This window comes from Parasteatoda tepidariorum, chromosome 5 (assembly GCF_043381705.1).
Source record: "Parasteatoda tepidariorum isolate YZ-2023 chromosome 5, CAS_Ptep_4.0, whole genome shotgun sequence".
In the NCBI taxonomy this organism is placed as follows: Eukaryota; Metazoa; Arthropoda; class Arachnida; order Araneae; family Theridiidae; genus Parasteatoda; species Parasteatoda tepidariorum.
The window spans coordinates 28,505,960-28,522,634 of record NC_092208.1 but is presented as its reverse complement, the minus strand read 5'-3'; the positions used below and the strand labels follow the sequence as shown (position 1 = coordinate 28,522,634).

The 16,675-nt window shown below is 30.6% G+C and overlaps 2 protein-coding genes across 5 annotated transcripts in view; both read left to right on the top strand.

The window, feature by feature from the left end:
- LOC107444296 (neural cell adhesion molecule 2) overlaps positions 1–16,675 on the top strand; it is a 765,139-nt gene that overhangs the window by 631,780 nt on the left and 116,684 nt on the right. The gene's annotated exons all lie outside the window — the stretch shown is intronic.
- Positions 5,610–8,011, top strand: LOC139425568 (uncharacterized). The gene has a single exon (XM_071180848.1). The coding sequence runs from the start codon at positions 6,020–6,022 to the stop codon at positions 8,009–8,011; it is 1,992 nt and encodes a 663-aa protein (XP_071036949.1). The 5' UTR covers positions 5,610–6,019.

The following is a 16,675-nucleotide window of genomic DNA, read 5'->3' as shown; positions in this document are numbered from 1 at the left end:
AAAAAAAAAAGTAAAACAGATTTTCCAAACCTAACATTTTTCGTCGTGAAAGTATATTATGGAGAAGAGTTGGCATTACAACATCTTTTTTGAATAGTTCAGTGTATTGGATGTTTGATATAATCGAATCAACTTTTTTCGCGCCCAACATTTTCTCGTAAGTCTTTTAAACGTATTTTTTGAGGAGGCGTTAAAGGAAAATATTGAAAAGTTTTATAAAGTACGTATTTCCAAGTATATTTCTATTTACTGCTTGGGTATTGTATGCATTAAAATAAAATTCTCTTTAAAAAAATATTCGAATAATTTCATTTAATATTAGAAAAAAAGGACCTATGCAAGAAGTTTTAATCTAGATAGGTGAAAAACAATACTAAAACATAGATGCTATGAATAATTTAGCCAGTCAGCCGAGTAAAAATTGAAATAATCAAAACTAATTCAGTCAAACCCAATAAAACGATATATGCCTGTGTATTGCGTTAGATTATTGAATTTCATGAAATCAAATTTATTGTAAATTTGGGAATATTTTTTTTACTTACTGTAGGACTAAGTTAATACTTTTTTTTAAAATTTTATATCAGACAGTCACAAATGAAGAAAAGCCTGCAAGCGCATGCGCAATTATACATAGCGTGTTCAGCTAGATTAGTGTTAACTGAATATATGAATTTGTAGTCTATGATGTAGTATTGGGCCTAAGCACAAAGTATGGGTAGCTTAGGTATTGTAATGCTAGAAGTACATTGTAGCTAGGAGTACATTGTATTGTGATGTTTTTATTACTCCGCAAAGCTGTTGTGAATCAGCAGCTTTGAAAGTGCATGCGTATTACGTACTCAAGTGTGAAAAAGTTGGCCCAAATACCTCGATGACGTCCTTGATATATTAGTATCTAACCTTAGCTAATGTAATAAGTTCATTATAGCGTTGTTTTTATATTACTACGTACTCAGTTATTTGGGATTATAAGATTTTCAATTATATGTATATAAGTCAAAAACAACTAGCGAAAGTTATCGATATTGTCCTTGAGAACGACTTACGCAAATATCGGAATCATAATGAACGACTTACGCAAATATCAGAAGTTCGTTATAGGTAAGTCGAGCAATGAATTGAAATGTACTACAATGTTACTTTGAATCAAAAAACTTTTTAGTATATTATCATTGAATATTCAAGTAGAAATCAGCTAAACAAAAATATCAATAATGTCTTTGATATCTTTATGCTCGATTGAAGCAAATATGAGAGGTCTATTATAGCTATGATAGCATTGTATAGCATTACAACGTATTACGTCACTTAGAATTAAAAAGCTGTTTAGCCCATTATCATTGCATATTCCAGTAGAAAAGAGTTAATCAAAAACATCGATGTTGTTAGTGATATCTTATGCTCGACCTAAGCAAATATGAGAATGCCATTATAGTTATGACAGCTATGTATTGCATTGCCACAGATTAAGTTACTTCTAAACAAAAAATCTCTAGCACATTACCATTGAACATTTAAGTATTAAACAATCCGTGATATGTTTGTCCGTGATGTATTACAATCTCATTTAAGGAGGTACAAGTAAGTCATTATTGTTAGGCATTGTTTCAGAAATCCCATATTAAGCTGTTGTGGATCAGAAGGTTATCTACTGCTTAGACATTGCATACTTAAGTAAAAAACAATTTATTGCAGACATCGATGTCATCCACGATTTACTATAAGCCTGAGTTTAACAAATATGATAAGTCCGTTTTAGCTAAGTATGGTGATGGATGCATTTAATTTACATTATATGGTTAAAAATTTAAAAAAAAAGATACCTCAAGAGCATTTGCATTTTTTCCTTAAGTAAAATAAAGTTGTCCTAGGGTAATTAATACTTTCAGTAATGTACAGGTTACAATGTGTCTGACTTGAGCTAGTGTAGAAAAAACACAATTTAAGTTTAGCGATATATAAAAATTCTTTTAAAAATTAGCTATGTTTTTGTTGTGTTCAGAGTCCAATGTTTTTCCTTAAACTGCAATGTATCAATACAATCATTAATGAACACATATAATTATATGCTTTTAAATACATATAATTATTGTAGTCACGTAACGTTTGCGTTTTTGTATGAACGAAGAAAAAATACATACTTCCTACGTTTGAACATCAATTTTGATAAAATTATCCGGCATTAGAATTGATTATTAACGTGTATTTGACGTGATTTAAACTTTTCATATTTATTCATTTAACTACTAAAAATAATATTATCAGAAAACAGAACTCATTTTTTTTTAAATTTCCATCCTTATGTAACAAAGTTTTTAATCGATATTTGATAAACGTTGTGGAGACCAAGCAATGGATTTAGGGAAAGAACGGGATAGTTTTTGAAATTATATTCTAAAACAAGCACTTCGTATTTTTCTGTTTTTTGTGCGCCATCCAGTTGTTATCTGTAAAATTGTAATTTATTAATTAAGAAAAAATTAACAAAAAAATTGAAAAAAGCAATTGAAACTTAGTAATTATTATTTTTTATTTATCTCTTACTGAAATGAAATCTACATGACATCAGTAAAAATATCGTTTTCTAAACTATCAACAGAAGCAGTAAAAAAAACATTTTATTTTAAGCCGAAAGTTTTATTATCATCGATGTCTGCAAAAAGCATTTTATTTTAGGTTTATTGGACTTCACAGATAATGCAATAATTTTAAGCTACATTTTTGATCATTTTTGATTTGCAAACCAGTAATTAAAATGTACCATGTTTTCTAAATGCATAAACTTTAAATCCCAACTTAAAGATTGATTTCAAATATTTTTAAGGTGTTTAAGCATCTAAATAACATCATTCTATACGTATGTTACTAACATTAAATTCTAAAAGATTTTCAATGCAGTGTGAGAAAACCCTCCATCATTATTCGATAACTGTATTCATCCCCAAACTGGCATAATCTAATTTATACATTGCTACTAGGGTAGTTAAAATGAAAATATTTAAGTTTTCAATTCTTCGCCTTTAATTTAATTTTCAACAGAAATATTTTTGAATAAACATGGTTCAATATCACAGTTTGAGCGTTTTGAAATGGCAAGAAAAAACACACTATTTTATGGTATTGCATTGCGATGTATTTTAAATCACGGAACAACAATGCAATATTTTTATTGGACTTCACTGTACATTATTTTTTTTATTTTGGAAATTCGTGATAAAACATTGAATCTGACTATTATTATTAATCCCACGCAAGATAAATCTAATTTACAACATTAAGTTATTTAATAAATTTTATTCCTTGCGATTTTGAGGCATGCATCATAGAAAATAAAAAATATATTAATAAAAAATTCATCACAATTTTTAAATTATTTCCGCATTTATTCCTACATTCGTGTTCGATTTTAATTAGTAACATTCCGGCGTAACAAATCGACTATTGGATACGGATTTGCTAGTATATTACTATAGGATACGGATTGGTTTTCGAATGTCCGGGTAATTTCCTTTTATTTATTTATTTCTTTGAACTTTTATTTCTGAACTTTAGGATATTAAAGTAACCATATATTAGAATTTAAACATCAAGTGCCCAATTTTATATTCTAAATATTTTAAAGCATAATTTGTTCACTAATAAACATTAACAAAATGTAAAAAAATACTATATTCGCTTTATTTAATTTTAAGTCTCTAGAATTTTTAAATTTATTCATAAACATTCGTAATTAAGCCCATAAATTCAGGTTATTTAAAACTATCCCTCCTAATCAATCCTTGCATTAAACATGTAATTCTTTTTAACAAAAACAGTTTAATGACAATTTCTTACTAAAAATACAGTTCATGAAGTGCAATTCTTCAAATGCAAATATGTATTTTTTAATTCAATTTGAGAATTTTTCGCCTAGTTCATGAAAAAATAATGGACATAAATAGCTGTGCTAGTTGCAGAATATTAACATGAACTCCACTGGACTGTGATGGTATCTTGTAATAACAATTTGTATAGCTCCACGTCCTGTAAAGTATTTGGACCTTGTGTTCAAGCTAATTAGATCTATCAATTCATTTAACTATTGCCAAAGGAGATAATAATTATTTTATTGTTTTAGGATGAAGTTCAGAACCGGTACTTTGGTTGTATCATCCGTAAAATCCATTTATATTGTAAAATAATATACCGCATTTTTTTCAGTTATATTTATATGATTAGAGAGATTACTTAATTTTACGAAAATTTACACGGTTAAAATTACGGTACATTAGATTGTTTTGTTTCATAGCACATTTCGGTAAAAATGGATTTTGCTGCAAAACGTACCGACCTCCTGAGTACCGGTACTTTTTATCGTAATTTGATCAGCATTTTTTTTCATAAAGTGCCTATTATTAATAAAATATCTATCGACACTTTTTTACATCTTAATTTAAAACCTCAAATATACCCAGATCTAATTTAAAACCTCGTATCTATTATTTAGATAAATTATTGTATATTACCTAAGATAGAATTGTAAGCACTGCCAACTTCACTTAACGTCATAACGAGCATATAAAGTGATATTCAGCTAAAAGTAATGAAATTTGGAGAAAACAAGCTATTTCATTTTACTATATTTGCCTGTTTAAAAGTTTCTTTGCATTTTTGACAGTTTGCGAACATTTTATACACTTTAAAAACGTTTTAAAAGAGATCTTCAATTCAATTTGAATAACATCAATATTAAGCAAAAGTATGATATTCTTCATATGGCTTGCCTTGAAACAAACATCAACCCGAAGCCATGGAACTATTGTACTGAGAAATTGTACAGAGAAACATTGCAGATTGCTTCATATGTATTGCCAAGATTCTTACAGTCAATTTAATAATTCATTTGCTTTGAATCATAGAACCAGTTGAAGCCACGGAACTCTCAGCTCATTGCAAGAAGAAGGAAGATAGTAAAATCTAACTTGTCTTTTGTAAAAGCTATTTCAATCCAAACTAGAATGGGATTTCTATAACCTGAGTGGAATTGAAAACAAGGTCATTTCGAAAAGAATTTTCTCCTTCGACACATTTTTCCAGACAATTGTCCGAAAGAGGACGTATAAGTCACCAGTAATAAAAGTACTTGATTTCTTTGAAATAATATCTCGACACTCAGTTTCGGAGAGAAGATAGTAGAATTTTGTAAAGTTTAGTTTTCCGCATATTCAAGTTTGAAGAGCGTTCCTACAAATGTGCACCATAATAATCCTGAATAATTAAGCAATCCTAACCATCCGACTCCTAAACCATCCGACAGAAAGCTATGAAACTTGGCATACAGATAGTTCAAAGCACGAGGAAGGTTTCTGTCGACATTAGAACATTCTGTGACAAACCGTTCCAGCGATATCAGCGAAAATCGAAATGGAATTTTCTGATTGGTTAAAAGTTAGCCATTGTTTTAAATTTTGCTTTAAACGATTCAGTTGTCAAATATCTTGAAGATACAACAGAGATATTTTCTATCTTATAGCTCGATTCTTTTAGAAAAGTAAATTACATATACTTTAATATTCAATTATAATTCGCTCAAGTTTCTTTATGTCAGGTGAGCACAAGCACGTAAAATCAACGAGAATAGGTTTCGTAATCATTAGTCGTATCACGGATTTAATATTGTGAAAACGGCTTAATAAAAATAAAGGTGAAAGCAAATTTCCTCCAAAAAATATCAAAATAACATTTAATTAGTAATGATGTTTGAAATTCAGCTTAGCAGTATGACGTAATGTAATATTTGCTAGATTCCTGCATCTGAGATTATTTGTATTATTGTTATAGTTTGTATTATTCGCGTGATATCATATTCTGTATTATTCTTACTTTACAATGACTGAAGATGGCAACTTCTATTATTTTTTATAGAATGTAATACGTTTGTAAGTTGTTTTTTAAGATGTCAAAGAGCTTTTAAAATTATTAATACGAGAAAAATTTTAATATTTTTTGAAAATACGTTTTATTTAACCCCTCAATTATGCCACCAAAGCGAAGTGCCATTGGTCGATCTACAAATCAAGCGAAAAGGAGAAGAGAAAAACGAGCTTCGGAAACAAGTGAGCAGAGACAAGCTAGGCAAGAAAGAGATGGAGATCACACTGCTCTTGCTCGAACATTAGAAACAAGTGAGCAGAGACAAGATAGGCAAGAAAGAGTTCGAGATCACACTGCTCTTGCTCGAACATTAGAGACAAGTGAGCAGAGACAAGATAGGCAAGAAAGAGATCGAGATCACACTGCTCTAGCTCGATCATTAGAAACGAGTGAACAGAGGCAAGCAAGGCAGCAAAGGAATCGAATTCGCGGGACACAGACAAGACGAACGATACATACTGATTTGAATTTGTGTGGTTTCAATTACAATCCCCTTTACAATTACAGTCTTCATCCAAGTGTAATTATTGGAAAAATGGATAAAAAGTGTACGTATTGTGGTGCTCTAAAATTTAAAAATGAAACACCAGGTATGTGCTGTGCAGGTGGAAAAGTAGAGTTACCAAACTTGCGTTCACCACCTGAACCATTACTAACTTTAGTATCAGGTGAAACAAGTCAATCAAAAAATTTTTTGAAAAATATACGCAAGTACAATTCATGCTTCCAAATGACATCGTTCGGAGCAACAAATATCGTTAGCGCAAATTATATGCCAACATTTAAAGTACAAGGGCAAATTTATCACCATGCTGGATCACTACTACCCTTGACAAATGCTGATCACAAATATCTTCAGATATATTTAATGGGAAATACTGACGAACAAATCAACAGACGGTGTCAATTGAATATGAGTACTAAACGAGAGATCGCTGAATTACAAAAATTGTTTGAACAGCACAATGAATTAATTAAATTATTTAAAACCGCCATTGAACAAATGCCTACTGACGATTACAAAGTAATAATAAAGGCAGATAAAACACCTATTGGTCAACATCGAAGACAATTCAACGCGCCAACGATCGATGAAGTGGCAATTGTCATAATTGGTGAAGAATTTACTTCTCGCGACATAATTCTTCATCGTAGAAATGGTGACGCCCAGAAAGTATCAGAAACGCATCGTTCATATGATGCATTACAATATCCCATTCTATTTTGGCAAGGAGAGGATGGGTATCATTTTAATATTAATATGAGAAATCCTACAACTAATGTGGACATTAACAAAAAGGTCAGTGCTATGCATTATTATGCATATCGAATGATGATTCGAGAGAATGCTGATAATCATATATTGAAATGCAGACAATTATTTCATCAATACATTGTTGACATGTATGCAAAAATAGAAAGTGAAAGACTCCTCTACATACGACTAAATCAAGTTAAATTGCGTTCTGAAGAGTACATCAATTTACGTGATGCAGTTGTAAATGATGGCAATCTCAGTGAATGTGGAAAAATGGTCATTTTATCATCCACGTATACAGGCAGTCCAAGACACATGCATGAATATGCACAAGATGCAATGACGTATGTTCGTGCATATGGTCGTCCAGATTTTTTCATCACATTTACATGCAACCCAGCATGGGATGAAATAAAGGATCTTTTATTAACTGGACAATCACCATCAGATCGTCATGATATTTCTGCACGTGTATTTAAACAAAAATTAAAATCCTTAATAGATTTTATTGTCAAACACAGTGTTTTGGGAGAGACGCGCTGTTGGATGTATTCTATTGAATGGCAAAAAAGAGGTTTACCACATGCGCATATTTTAATATGGATGATGGAAGAGATAACACCAAACAGAATTGATGAAATCATCTCTGCAGAAATACCAGACATTGAAATTAATAAAGACTTGCACGATATTGTCTCAAGAAATATGATTCACGGTCCATGTGGCTCCCTAAATACTAATTCACCATGCATGTCAGATGGAAAGTGCACAAAGCGGTATCCTAGAGACTTACTTGCTGAAACTATTTCAGGCAATGATGGATATCCACTCTATTGACGACGATCAACCGAAGATGGTGGAAAATCCATTAAACTAAAAGTACTCAACAATACTATTGATGTTGATAATCGTTGGGTAGAACCATATTCTCCATTACTACTAAAAACGTATAACGCACACATAAATGTTGAGTACTGCAATTTAGTGAAAGCTATGAAATATATTTGCAAATATGTGAACAAAGGAAGCGATATGGCAGTGTATGCAGTGGAAAATACAACTGCTTCTAACGATGAAGTCACTCAATATCAACTGGGACGCTACATAAGTAGCAATGAGGCTGTATGGCGTATTTTATCATTTTCCATTCATGAGCGATATCCAACGGTTGTTCATTTAGCAGTACATCTTGAAAATGGACAGCGTGTGTATTTTACATCAGAAAATGTACGTGCAAGAGCAATGTCACCACCGCCAACAACATTAACTGAATTTTTCGCATTATGTAGAAATGATACCTTTGCAAGGATGCTACTGTACTCTGAAGTACCAACTTATTTTACGTGGAATACATCATCAAGAAAATTTCAGCGTCGTAAACAAGGTAGAGCAGTACAAGGTCATCTAAATTTATATTCTACAGATGCATTGGGTCGTCTGTACACTGTACATCCAAATAACGCATAATGCTTTTACCTGAGATTATTATTAATCAATGTTCGGGGACCAACATCTTTCCAAGAATTAAAAACAGTCAATGGCCATGTGTGTGCTACATTTCGTGAGGCCTGCCAGAAATTAAGTCTCTTAGAAAACGATGCTCATTGGGATATTTCACTCGCTGATGCTTCTAATACAGCTCAACCACCACAGATACGTACACTATTTTCCATCATACTAACTACATGTTTTCCGGCTAATCCACAGGATCTTTGGGAAAAATATAAAGCCTATATGAGTGAAGACATTTTACATCGCATGCGTAGAATAAATGCTAATCCCAACATTCAATTTACATCAAATATATACAATGAAGCATTATTTTAATTGAGAATGCATGTTTGACAATAGCCAACAAATCACTGACAGAATTGGGAATGATTGCTCCAAATAGATCTGGTAATGACATTTTCGATCGTGATATGCAACGAGAAACGCACTTCGATGTTAATGAATTACAAACATTTGTTCGAATTAATCTTCCGAAATTGGTATTAGAACAACGAACAGCATATGACACAATTATAAATGCAATATCTAACAAGAGTTGTGGCTTATATTTCTTAGATGCACCTGCAGGTACTGGCAAAACTTTTCTTATTTCAATTATTCTGGCAACTATAAGATCACAAAATAATATTGCACTTGCTATTGCATCATCTGGTATTGCAGCAACTCTTTTGGACGGTGGTCGAACAGCACATTCAGCATTGAAATTGCCATTAAATGTGCAGGTAATTGAAACTCCAACATGTAATATTAGCAAAGATTCTGGGATGGGAAAAGTACTAAGATCATGTCAACTTATAATATGGGATGAATGCACCATGGCACACAAGAAATCATTAGAAGCACTCAATCGCACATTAAAAGATTTGAGAGGAAATGCGCAGCTCTTTGGTGGTTCACTCATTTTGCTAGCTGGTGATTTTAGACAAACTCTACCAGTCATATCCAGTTCAACACCAGCAGATGAATTGAATGCATGTCTCAAATCATCAGCGTTATGGCGGTATGTGGAGAAAATATTTTTAAAAACCAATATGCGTATTCAATTACAACAAGATGAATCTTCTGAACGATTTACAAAACAATTGTTAGATATTGGGAATGGTAAAATAGAAATGAACCAATCCGCACACTGTATTACATTACCAGAAAACTTTTGTCACATTGTAAAATCCACTGATGAATTGATTGCAAAAGTTTTACCAAATTTATAGCAGAATTATAAAAATAATCAATGGGTTAGTGAGCGTGCTAGATTGGCAGCCAAAAACATTGATGTGAATTTAATAAACTGTGAAATTCAAAATGAAATACCTGATGAAGAAACAACATATAAATCCATAGATACTGTTGTCAATCAAGATGAATCAGTTAATTATCCCATAGAATTTTTAAATTCATTGGATCTACCAGGAATGCCACCGCATATTTTACCTCTGAAAATTGGATCCCCAATCATCCTTCTACGAAATATAAATCCCCTGCGACTATGCAATGGGACTAGGCTATCAGTAAAAAAATTAATGAATAACATAATTGAGGCAACCATTTTAAATGGAAAACACCAAGGAGAACATGAACTAATACCACGCATTCCCATGATACCAACGGATACTATATTTGAATTCAAACGTCTACAGTTTCCAGTACGACTAGCCTTTGCAATGACCATTAACAAAGCACAGGGACAATCATTGTAAGTATGTGGATTAAATTTGACAAATCCATGCTTCTCACATGGACAGCTGTACGTTGCGTGTTCACGAGTTGGAAAACCATCAAATTTATTTGTTCTTGTACCAGGTAGGAAAACAAAAAATTTTGTATATTTACAAGCACTACTACCCATCAATCATCAAATATCATTCATTTCCTGATGATATCGTTTGCAATATTGTTTAATATCACAAATGAAGAAACATGTTTATTCTACCTTCAACTATGTATATCTACGTTTCATTATATTCAAATGACATATATGTAGGGATAATTTTATTATTAATTTCCATTTTGATGTATTGTTTACATTTGATCATTAATCACAGCAACGTGTGAACGGGTACAGCTAGTAGGAAATAAACGAGAGCCTGAATTTAATAATTATTTTTTTTTCTACAAAAAACAGTACTTTGTACTTTTAATATGCGTTACCCTTATTTTTTTACCGAATTATATCATTAGGTCATGAAATATATTTCGAAATTTCGAGCATCTTTTTTTACATTTTGTATATAAGAAATCTTACTTAGCAAGGTCTGTGAAAGATATTATTAGTTTCTTTTTCTTTCTACAAATTCATGTTTTAATTTTTTTCAACGTTAATGTGTGATGATGTTTCCGAAATGACAAGAAATAAGGTTAGTAACAAATAATAGGAGTATTATTTATTTCAAGAAAATTGAGGAAATAAAAAAAAAAATAAAGTGGTTTCAATTAGGTTAGTTCAGTACAAGTTCATTAAAAACTGGAAAATTGAAGCACAGTTAACTATTGATTGACCGGAATCGGATTATCCAGTTTGCTGATAGTCCAAACTGGGAGAGTTTGTGGCTCACTTAAATTAATTCGTGTAAATAAATTGGATTTGTTCTCTTATGATCATATACTATAAATATATCAATCCCCGTAATGCTTCGATGGAAACAAAGGGGTTCTCATTCACCGTTAGCATTGGCGAAAAAATCTTGCTGTGGGAGGGTTAATTGACTTCTAAACTGACTACTCAAGAGATTGTTTTCCTTCATATGGTAAACATTTAGAAAGCAAATAATTCTATGACGTCAGCACTAATGATAATACTTATGTTTTCCAAACAAAAGAAAGAAAAGAAAAACGTTTTTATTTTTTAAATTTATTCCAAAAGATTGGAATGATAAATACAGATGCGTGCCTCAAGATCAAAGATCTCAGCAATACACGACATCATTTGTAACCACAGAATTAAAAGTTTAAATTCCGTCCGGCTTTGACACCAAAAATATAAAAAAAGGACAGTATTTAATTAAAAATCACATGAATTTAAAAGAATCGTTTAGAATTTATCACTTTCCCGGAAAAAGTTTGAAAGCATTTTGTGACGGCACTTCGAGGAATCTTATATTTAATAACCCTCTTAATAACCAGCACCGCGTCAATAACCTATCTTAAAAAGTACACTAATGTCATTCTAGCCGACCGTGAAATTACTGTATAACTTCAAGTGCTAATTATCGGTTTTATTGATTTTTAACGGACTGAATCCTTGCTGGATTATTTTCAGTTGACTAATTGATTTTTCCTTACAGTTCGTGTTAAAAGAAACATGCGTAGCTGTCTTTGCATGTAATCTAAGTAGCATTAAATACTGTAATGAATGAAATAATGGTCTCTTTTTTAAATTTATTTAGTAGTTTTAAGGCTTATCTATTAGGAATAATTAGTGTAATGAAAATGTAAAAGTAATTTATTGAGCTGTCAGATTCTGGAAGTTGATATTTTTTATCAGATACTTTTAGAGTCATTGAATAAATAAAACTGACTCTGCCCTGAAAAATAAAACTGACTCAGCCCTAAAAATAAAAAGTATGGTCATGACTACCAGAAAATAGTAAAGTTTACCTTGTTTCTGGCTTTTATAAAATTAACGATAAAGTATGATTATATAATATGTGATGATATTTGGTAAATGTTGTAAAATTTGGTAATTTTATCATGATACCACAAATCATGGTAAAAAAAAAACATTCGGATAAATTTACTGTTCAGTTTTGTACGGTTTACTAAATGCGTGGTAATAACAACTATAATTTGAAAGAAACAGAATTTCCAGTAAACAGTTGCCATATGAAAGGAAAAAGTGCCAAATGAATGGTTTAAATACTGTATATTTTTTTATTTATTCACCAGAATTACGCTTTTTGCACCAGGAATGCTATCACCATACAGTACGGAATTTTACCTGATTTTTTTTCTCTGTTTAAAGCTAGTAACAAAGTAATCTCTCAATACTCTTTTAAGGAAGTTTAATTCGTCAACGGACAGTTGAGCTAAAGAAATTGTGATTAAAGTGAACACTTTGCTACATTTTAACTAGGGGTAAATGTATACACTTATGTGACGGCACATGAGTGAAGGATGTTTTAATTATCCGAAAAAGTAATCAAACTTACACTTTTGAAAATAAACCATTTTAAATATTTTAATCAAAATTCTCTTGCTAAAATCATTAAATAAGCTTAACTAATTATTTTTATACTGCATCAAACAAATATATATATTAAAATGCACTAAATCATTGTTAATATATCACAAACTGGGTTAATACAATACAATTAAAGAAAGATGTGTTTGAAAGTTTGAAATGCTACAATAGTTTCATTTGAAATTTCAAAATTATAAATGGAAGAAGATAGCACCTTTTATTAAGAATGTACGTCTGTCATTTCTTTTATTCGAAAAATATTAAAATATTCTAAAAGAAATCATGAAGTGTTCGAAACTTATATCAAGTGTAAACGCTTGAAGACTGTTCAAAATTTAATATCAGTGTTTTAATAAACCTTTGAATGTCTTGAAGTCGATTTCCCGTTTTGAAAGAATATCATCCGGTATTCGAAATTGGATATTAAAAAAGAACGAACTTTCTTGAAATGTTCGAGGAGCCATTTTATCAAACACTTATATTCAATTTATCAATGACACTTCCCCAGAATATGAAAATTTCTGAACAATTTGCATTTCCAAAGAAATTTCAATGCGTGATAACTATATTCTGTCACTTAAAATTATTCCAAAGATATCTTATCTCATTCCACTTAAAAGAACACAATTCAAATGTACGTAATTTATTCTGTTGTATGCATAATTGTTTAGTTTACAAGATTCAAACTACATTTTACTTATTGTTGATGCATCAATGAAACCAAATGATGTGATATCCATAACAAAAGATTTTAATGTTTTGTTATAAAATGTTAAAATAACATTAAGCAATTTTAATGTCAAATCTTTGGTTTTTATTTTAAGAAGAACATAACGTCATTTTAAACCTTTAAAGAATAAAAACACTGCAGATAGTTTCAAATGCACATAACGGAACGCCAGAACAAATTTAGTGTTACTTTCTGGACTTAAACAAGCAAAGGTAAAGCTTCATTTAACATTCTATTTGAAATTTTATTTATTAAAAGACTTTTAGAAATTAAAATTTTAAAAAATACCAAATTTTTTGGAAGTAAATATTTTTAAAATTTAAAATTTTGTAGGGAAAGAAATAAAACGAGTCTTTGAAGTTTTGCAAAACAAGTGATATATTATCATTATGTAGAAGTAGTTTTACGAAATTTGTAAAATATAATAGTTTCACAGAATAATCATCTATTTCAAGAGAAGATTGAAGAATATTTATTTTTGTTCATAAAAAATAACAAAAAATTATTTAGTAAGTAAATAACACACTAAATATTTACTAGTAGCACAATTTTTTTTAAATTATTTGAAATTAAAATTTCGTATTTTCATTAAAAAGAGCATCTGTCATTGTTTGCTAAAAATAAACAAACTTACTCATTGCGTTTCTCACTTCAAAATCTAAGTATTTCTAACTATTTAGAATCAAACAATGTTTTATAAAAACAATTTTTTTGTTATTGACTGTATTTATGTAACTATATTACATAATATGTAATTATAACTATTATTTCGTCTGTTATTGCAGAAATGTCACTAGTAATGACAATCGAAACTTTTGAATTTTAATTAATTTAATCTTATTAAAATTATTATATTAGGCACACTTGTACTTCCACTAAAAAGCAATAAGCCAAATCAAAAAGAATCAAAATGAATAAGTAAATAAATCTAAAGCCAATGGCTTTCAAAATAATGAAGCAAGATTAAACTTGTTTCTAAACTGATAATTTAAACTTTAGTGATTCGGTTATGTATTGCTATTATTATTTTTTTTTGCAGTTTCAGACCATTCTTAAAAAAAATAATTAGTTTGTAAATGCATTGTAATAACATTATTTAGAATACTTTCCCCATTATGCACTTCTGTTGCTTCTCTGAGCAAAAATAACTACATTACATAATTCCATTTCCGAATTTCAATATTCAAAGAAATTTCCAAAATTGGTAGCACATCATCTCCAAGAAAATGAAAAGAGTTTTGAGAACGTTTTTCCTCACTCCTAACTTGTCACTACATCGTTGTGTTGATGGATATTTAGCTAAAATAGAACTTCCTGAAATGGCGTGTAACATAACAAAAGGATTTTTTTTAAATAAACATTATTTTGATTGTAAATAACCTTAATTTGTTGTACTTTTATCACTATGCACTTCTGTTCCATCTCTGAACCACAATAACTATACTACATCGTTCCATTACCAAATTAAAAATACGAAAAGTAAGTTCAAAAATTGATATCACTTTGCCTCCAAGAAAACGAAACGCGATCCAACTTGTTTCTTCCCCTCATAACCTAACCTTAAATAGTTGTTCTGATGAATATTTAGCTAAAACAGAATTTTTTACAATGACGTCAAACATGACAAAATTCATTTTTTGAGTATAAAAATCATTTTTATTGTAAATGGACGCTAATAACACAAATTTGATATACACTTAATATTACACACTTCTGTTCTTTCTCTGAACAACAAGAGCTACACTACATCGCTTCATTACGAAATTATAAATATGCAAAGAAATTTTGAAAATTGATAGCACATAGCCACAAAGAAAACGACACGGGTTTAAACGTGTTTCCTCCCTCTTAATTCAACACTAGATTGTGTTGAGGACGATTAGAACTTTCTAGAATGACGACAAACATAATGAAATAAAAATTTATAAACATAATAATTTTGATGGTAAATGGATAGCAATAACATCAATTTGGTACACACTTACCACTATGCACTTCTGTTCTTTCTCGTAACAACAATGACTACACTACATCGTTCCATTACCAAATTATAAATATGCAAAGAAATTTCGAAAATTGATAGCACCTTGCCTCCAAGAAAATGAAACGGGATCAAACGTGTTTCCTCCCTCATAACTCAACCTTAGATGGTTGTGTTGGGGAATGTTTAGCTATTTGAGAAACTTTCTGGAATGACGTCGTTTTGACTTACCTCTCGCATTACTACAAAGATTAATGCCAAGGAAACCTTAACATTTGACGACAGATGCTGTTAGTGGGTGGAGATTAAAGGTTAAGACTCACTGGTAGTTAATCTCCCACTCTGGAAATCCTGGAGGAATAAATGGATGAGGGCAAAGACTTGCGGTGAGAAAGATACGCTTTTTGACAAAAGGGTTCCGGCCTCCGGATTTGGGAATTGGGGGGAAAAGTCTTTTGAACCTTTGAAGGAGTTTGGAGTTCAGGTTACGCTTAAGACCATTTGTTACGTACGCTCTAATTAGATGAGTAATTTTTATTATCTTCACTACAATGGCATTTATTTAGTATTTGTCAATTACTCTGGATTAAGAATATGTAATTTTTAGATTGAATAGGTGGATTGGAGTTATTAAGAATGAGATTGGTTCTTAAGTTTGGTTCTCCATGTAATTCTTCTACATTTAACTTTCTTTTGTTGAATGCGTATTCAAACAGAAATCAGTTACTAAATAACATATAGACTTAACAAATTTCAAGCATTATAGAAAATAATACAATGCATTTAACAATGGATTTATGATAAGAATAAAATAAATAGAATACTACACTGAGGAAAAAATAATGTTCTAATATACTAGAATATGGATAATTTTCCATTTTCCGTGTTTCTGACTCTTTGGGAAAACCCATAAGCTCTGCAGCTTTCACCGAAACACTTTGATAATTATTTTGGTTGAAATTAACAATGAAATATGGTTTTATAAAATGCGATAAAATTTCCTAATTTTTCCATCATACCATGGCAGGTCATGGAATCAAAACTATTTATACGGCTAATTATTCTTTATATATATATTGTTATTGCAGAAATGTCACTAGT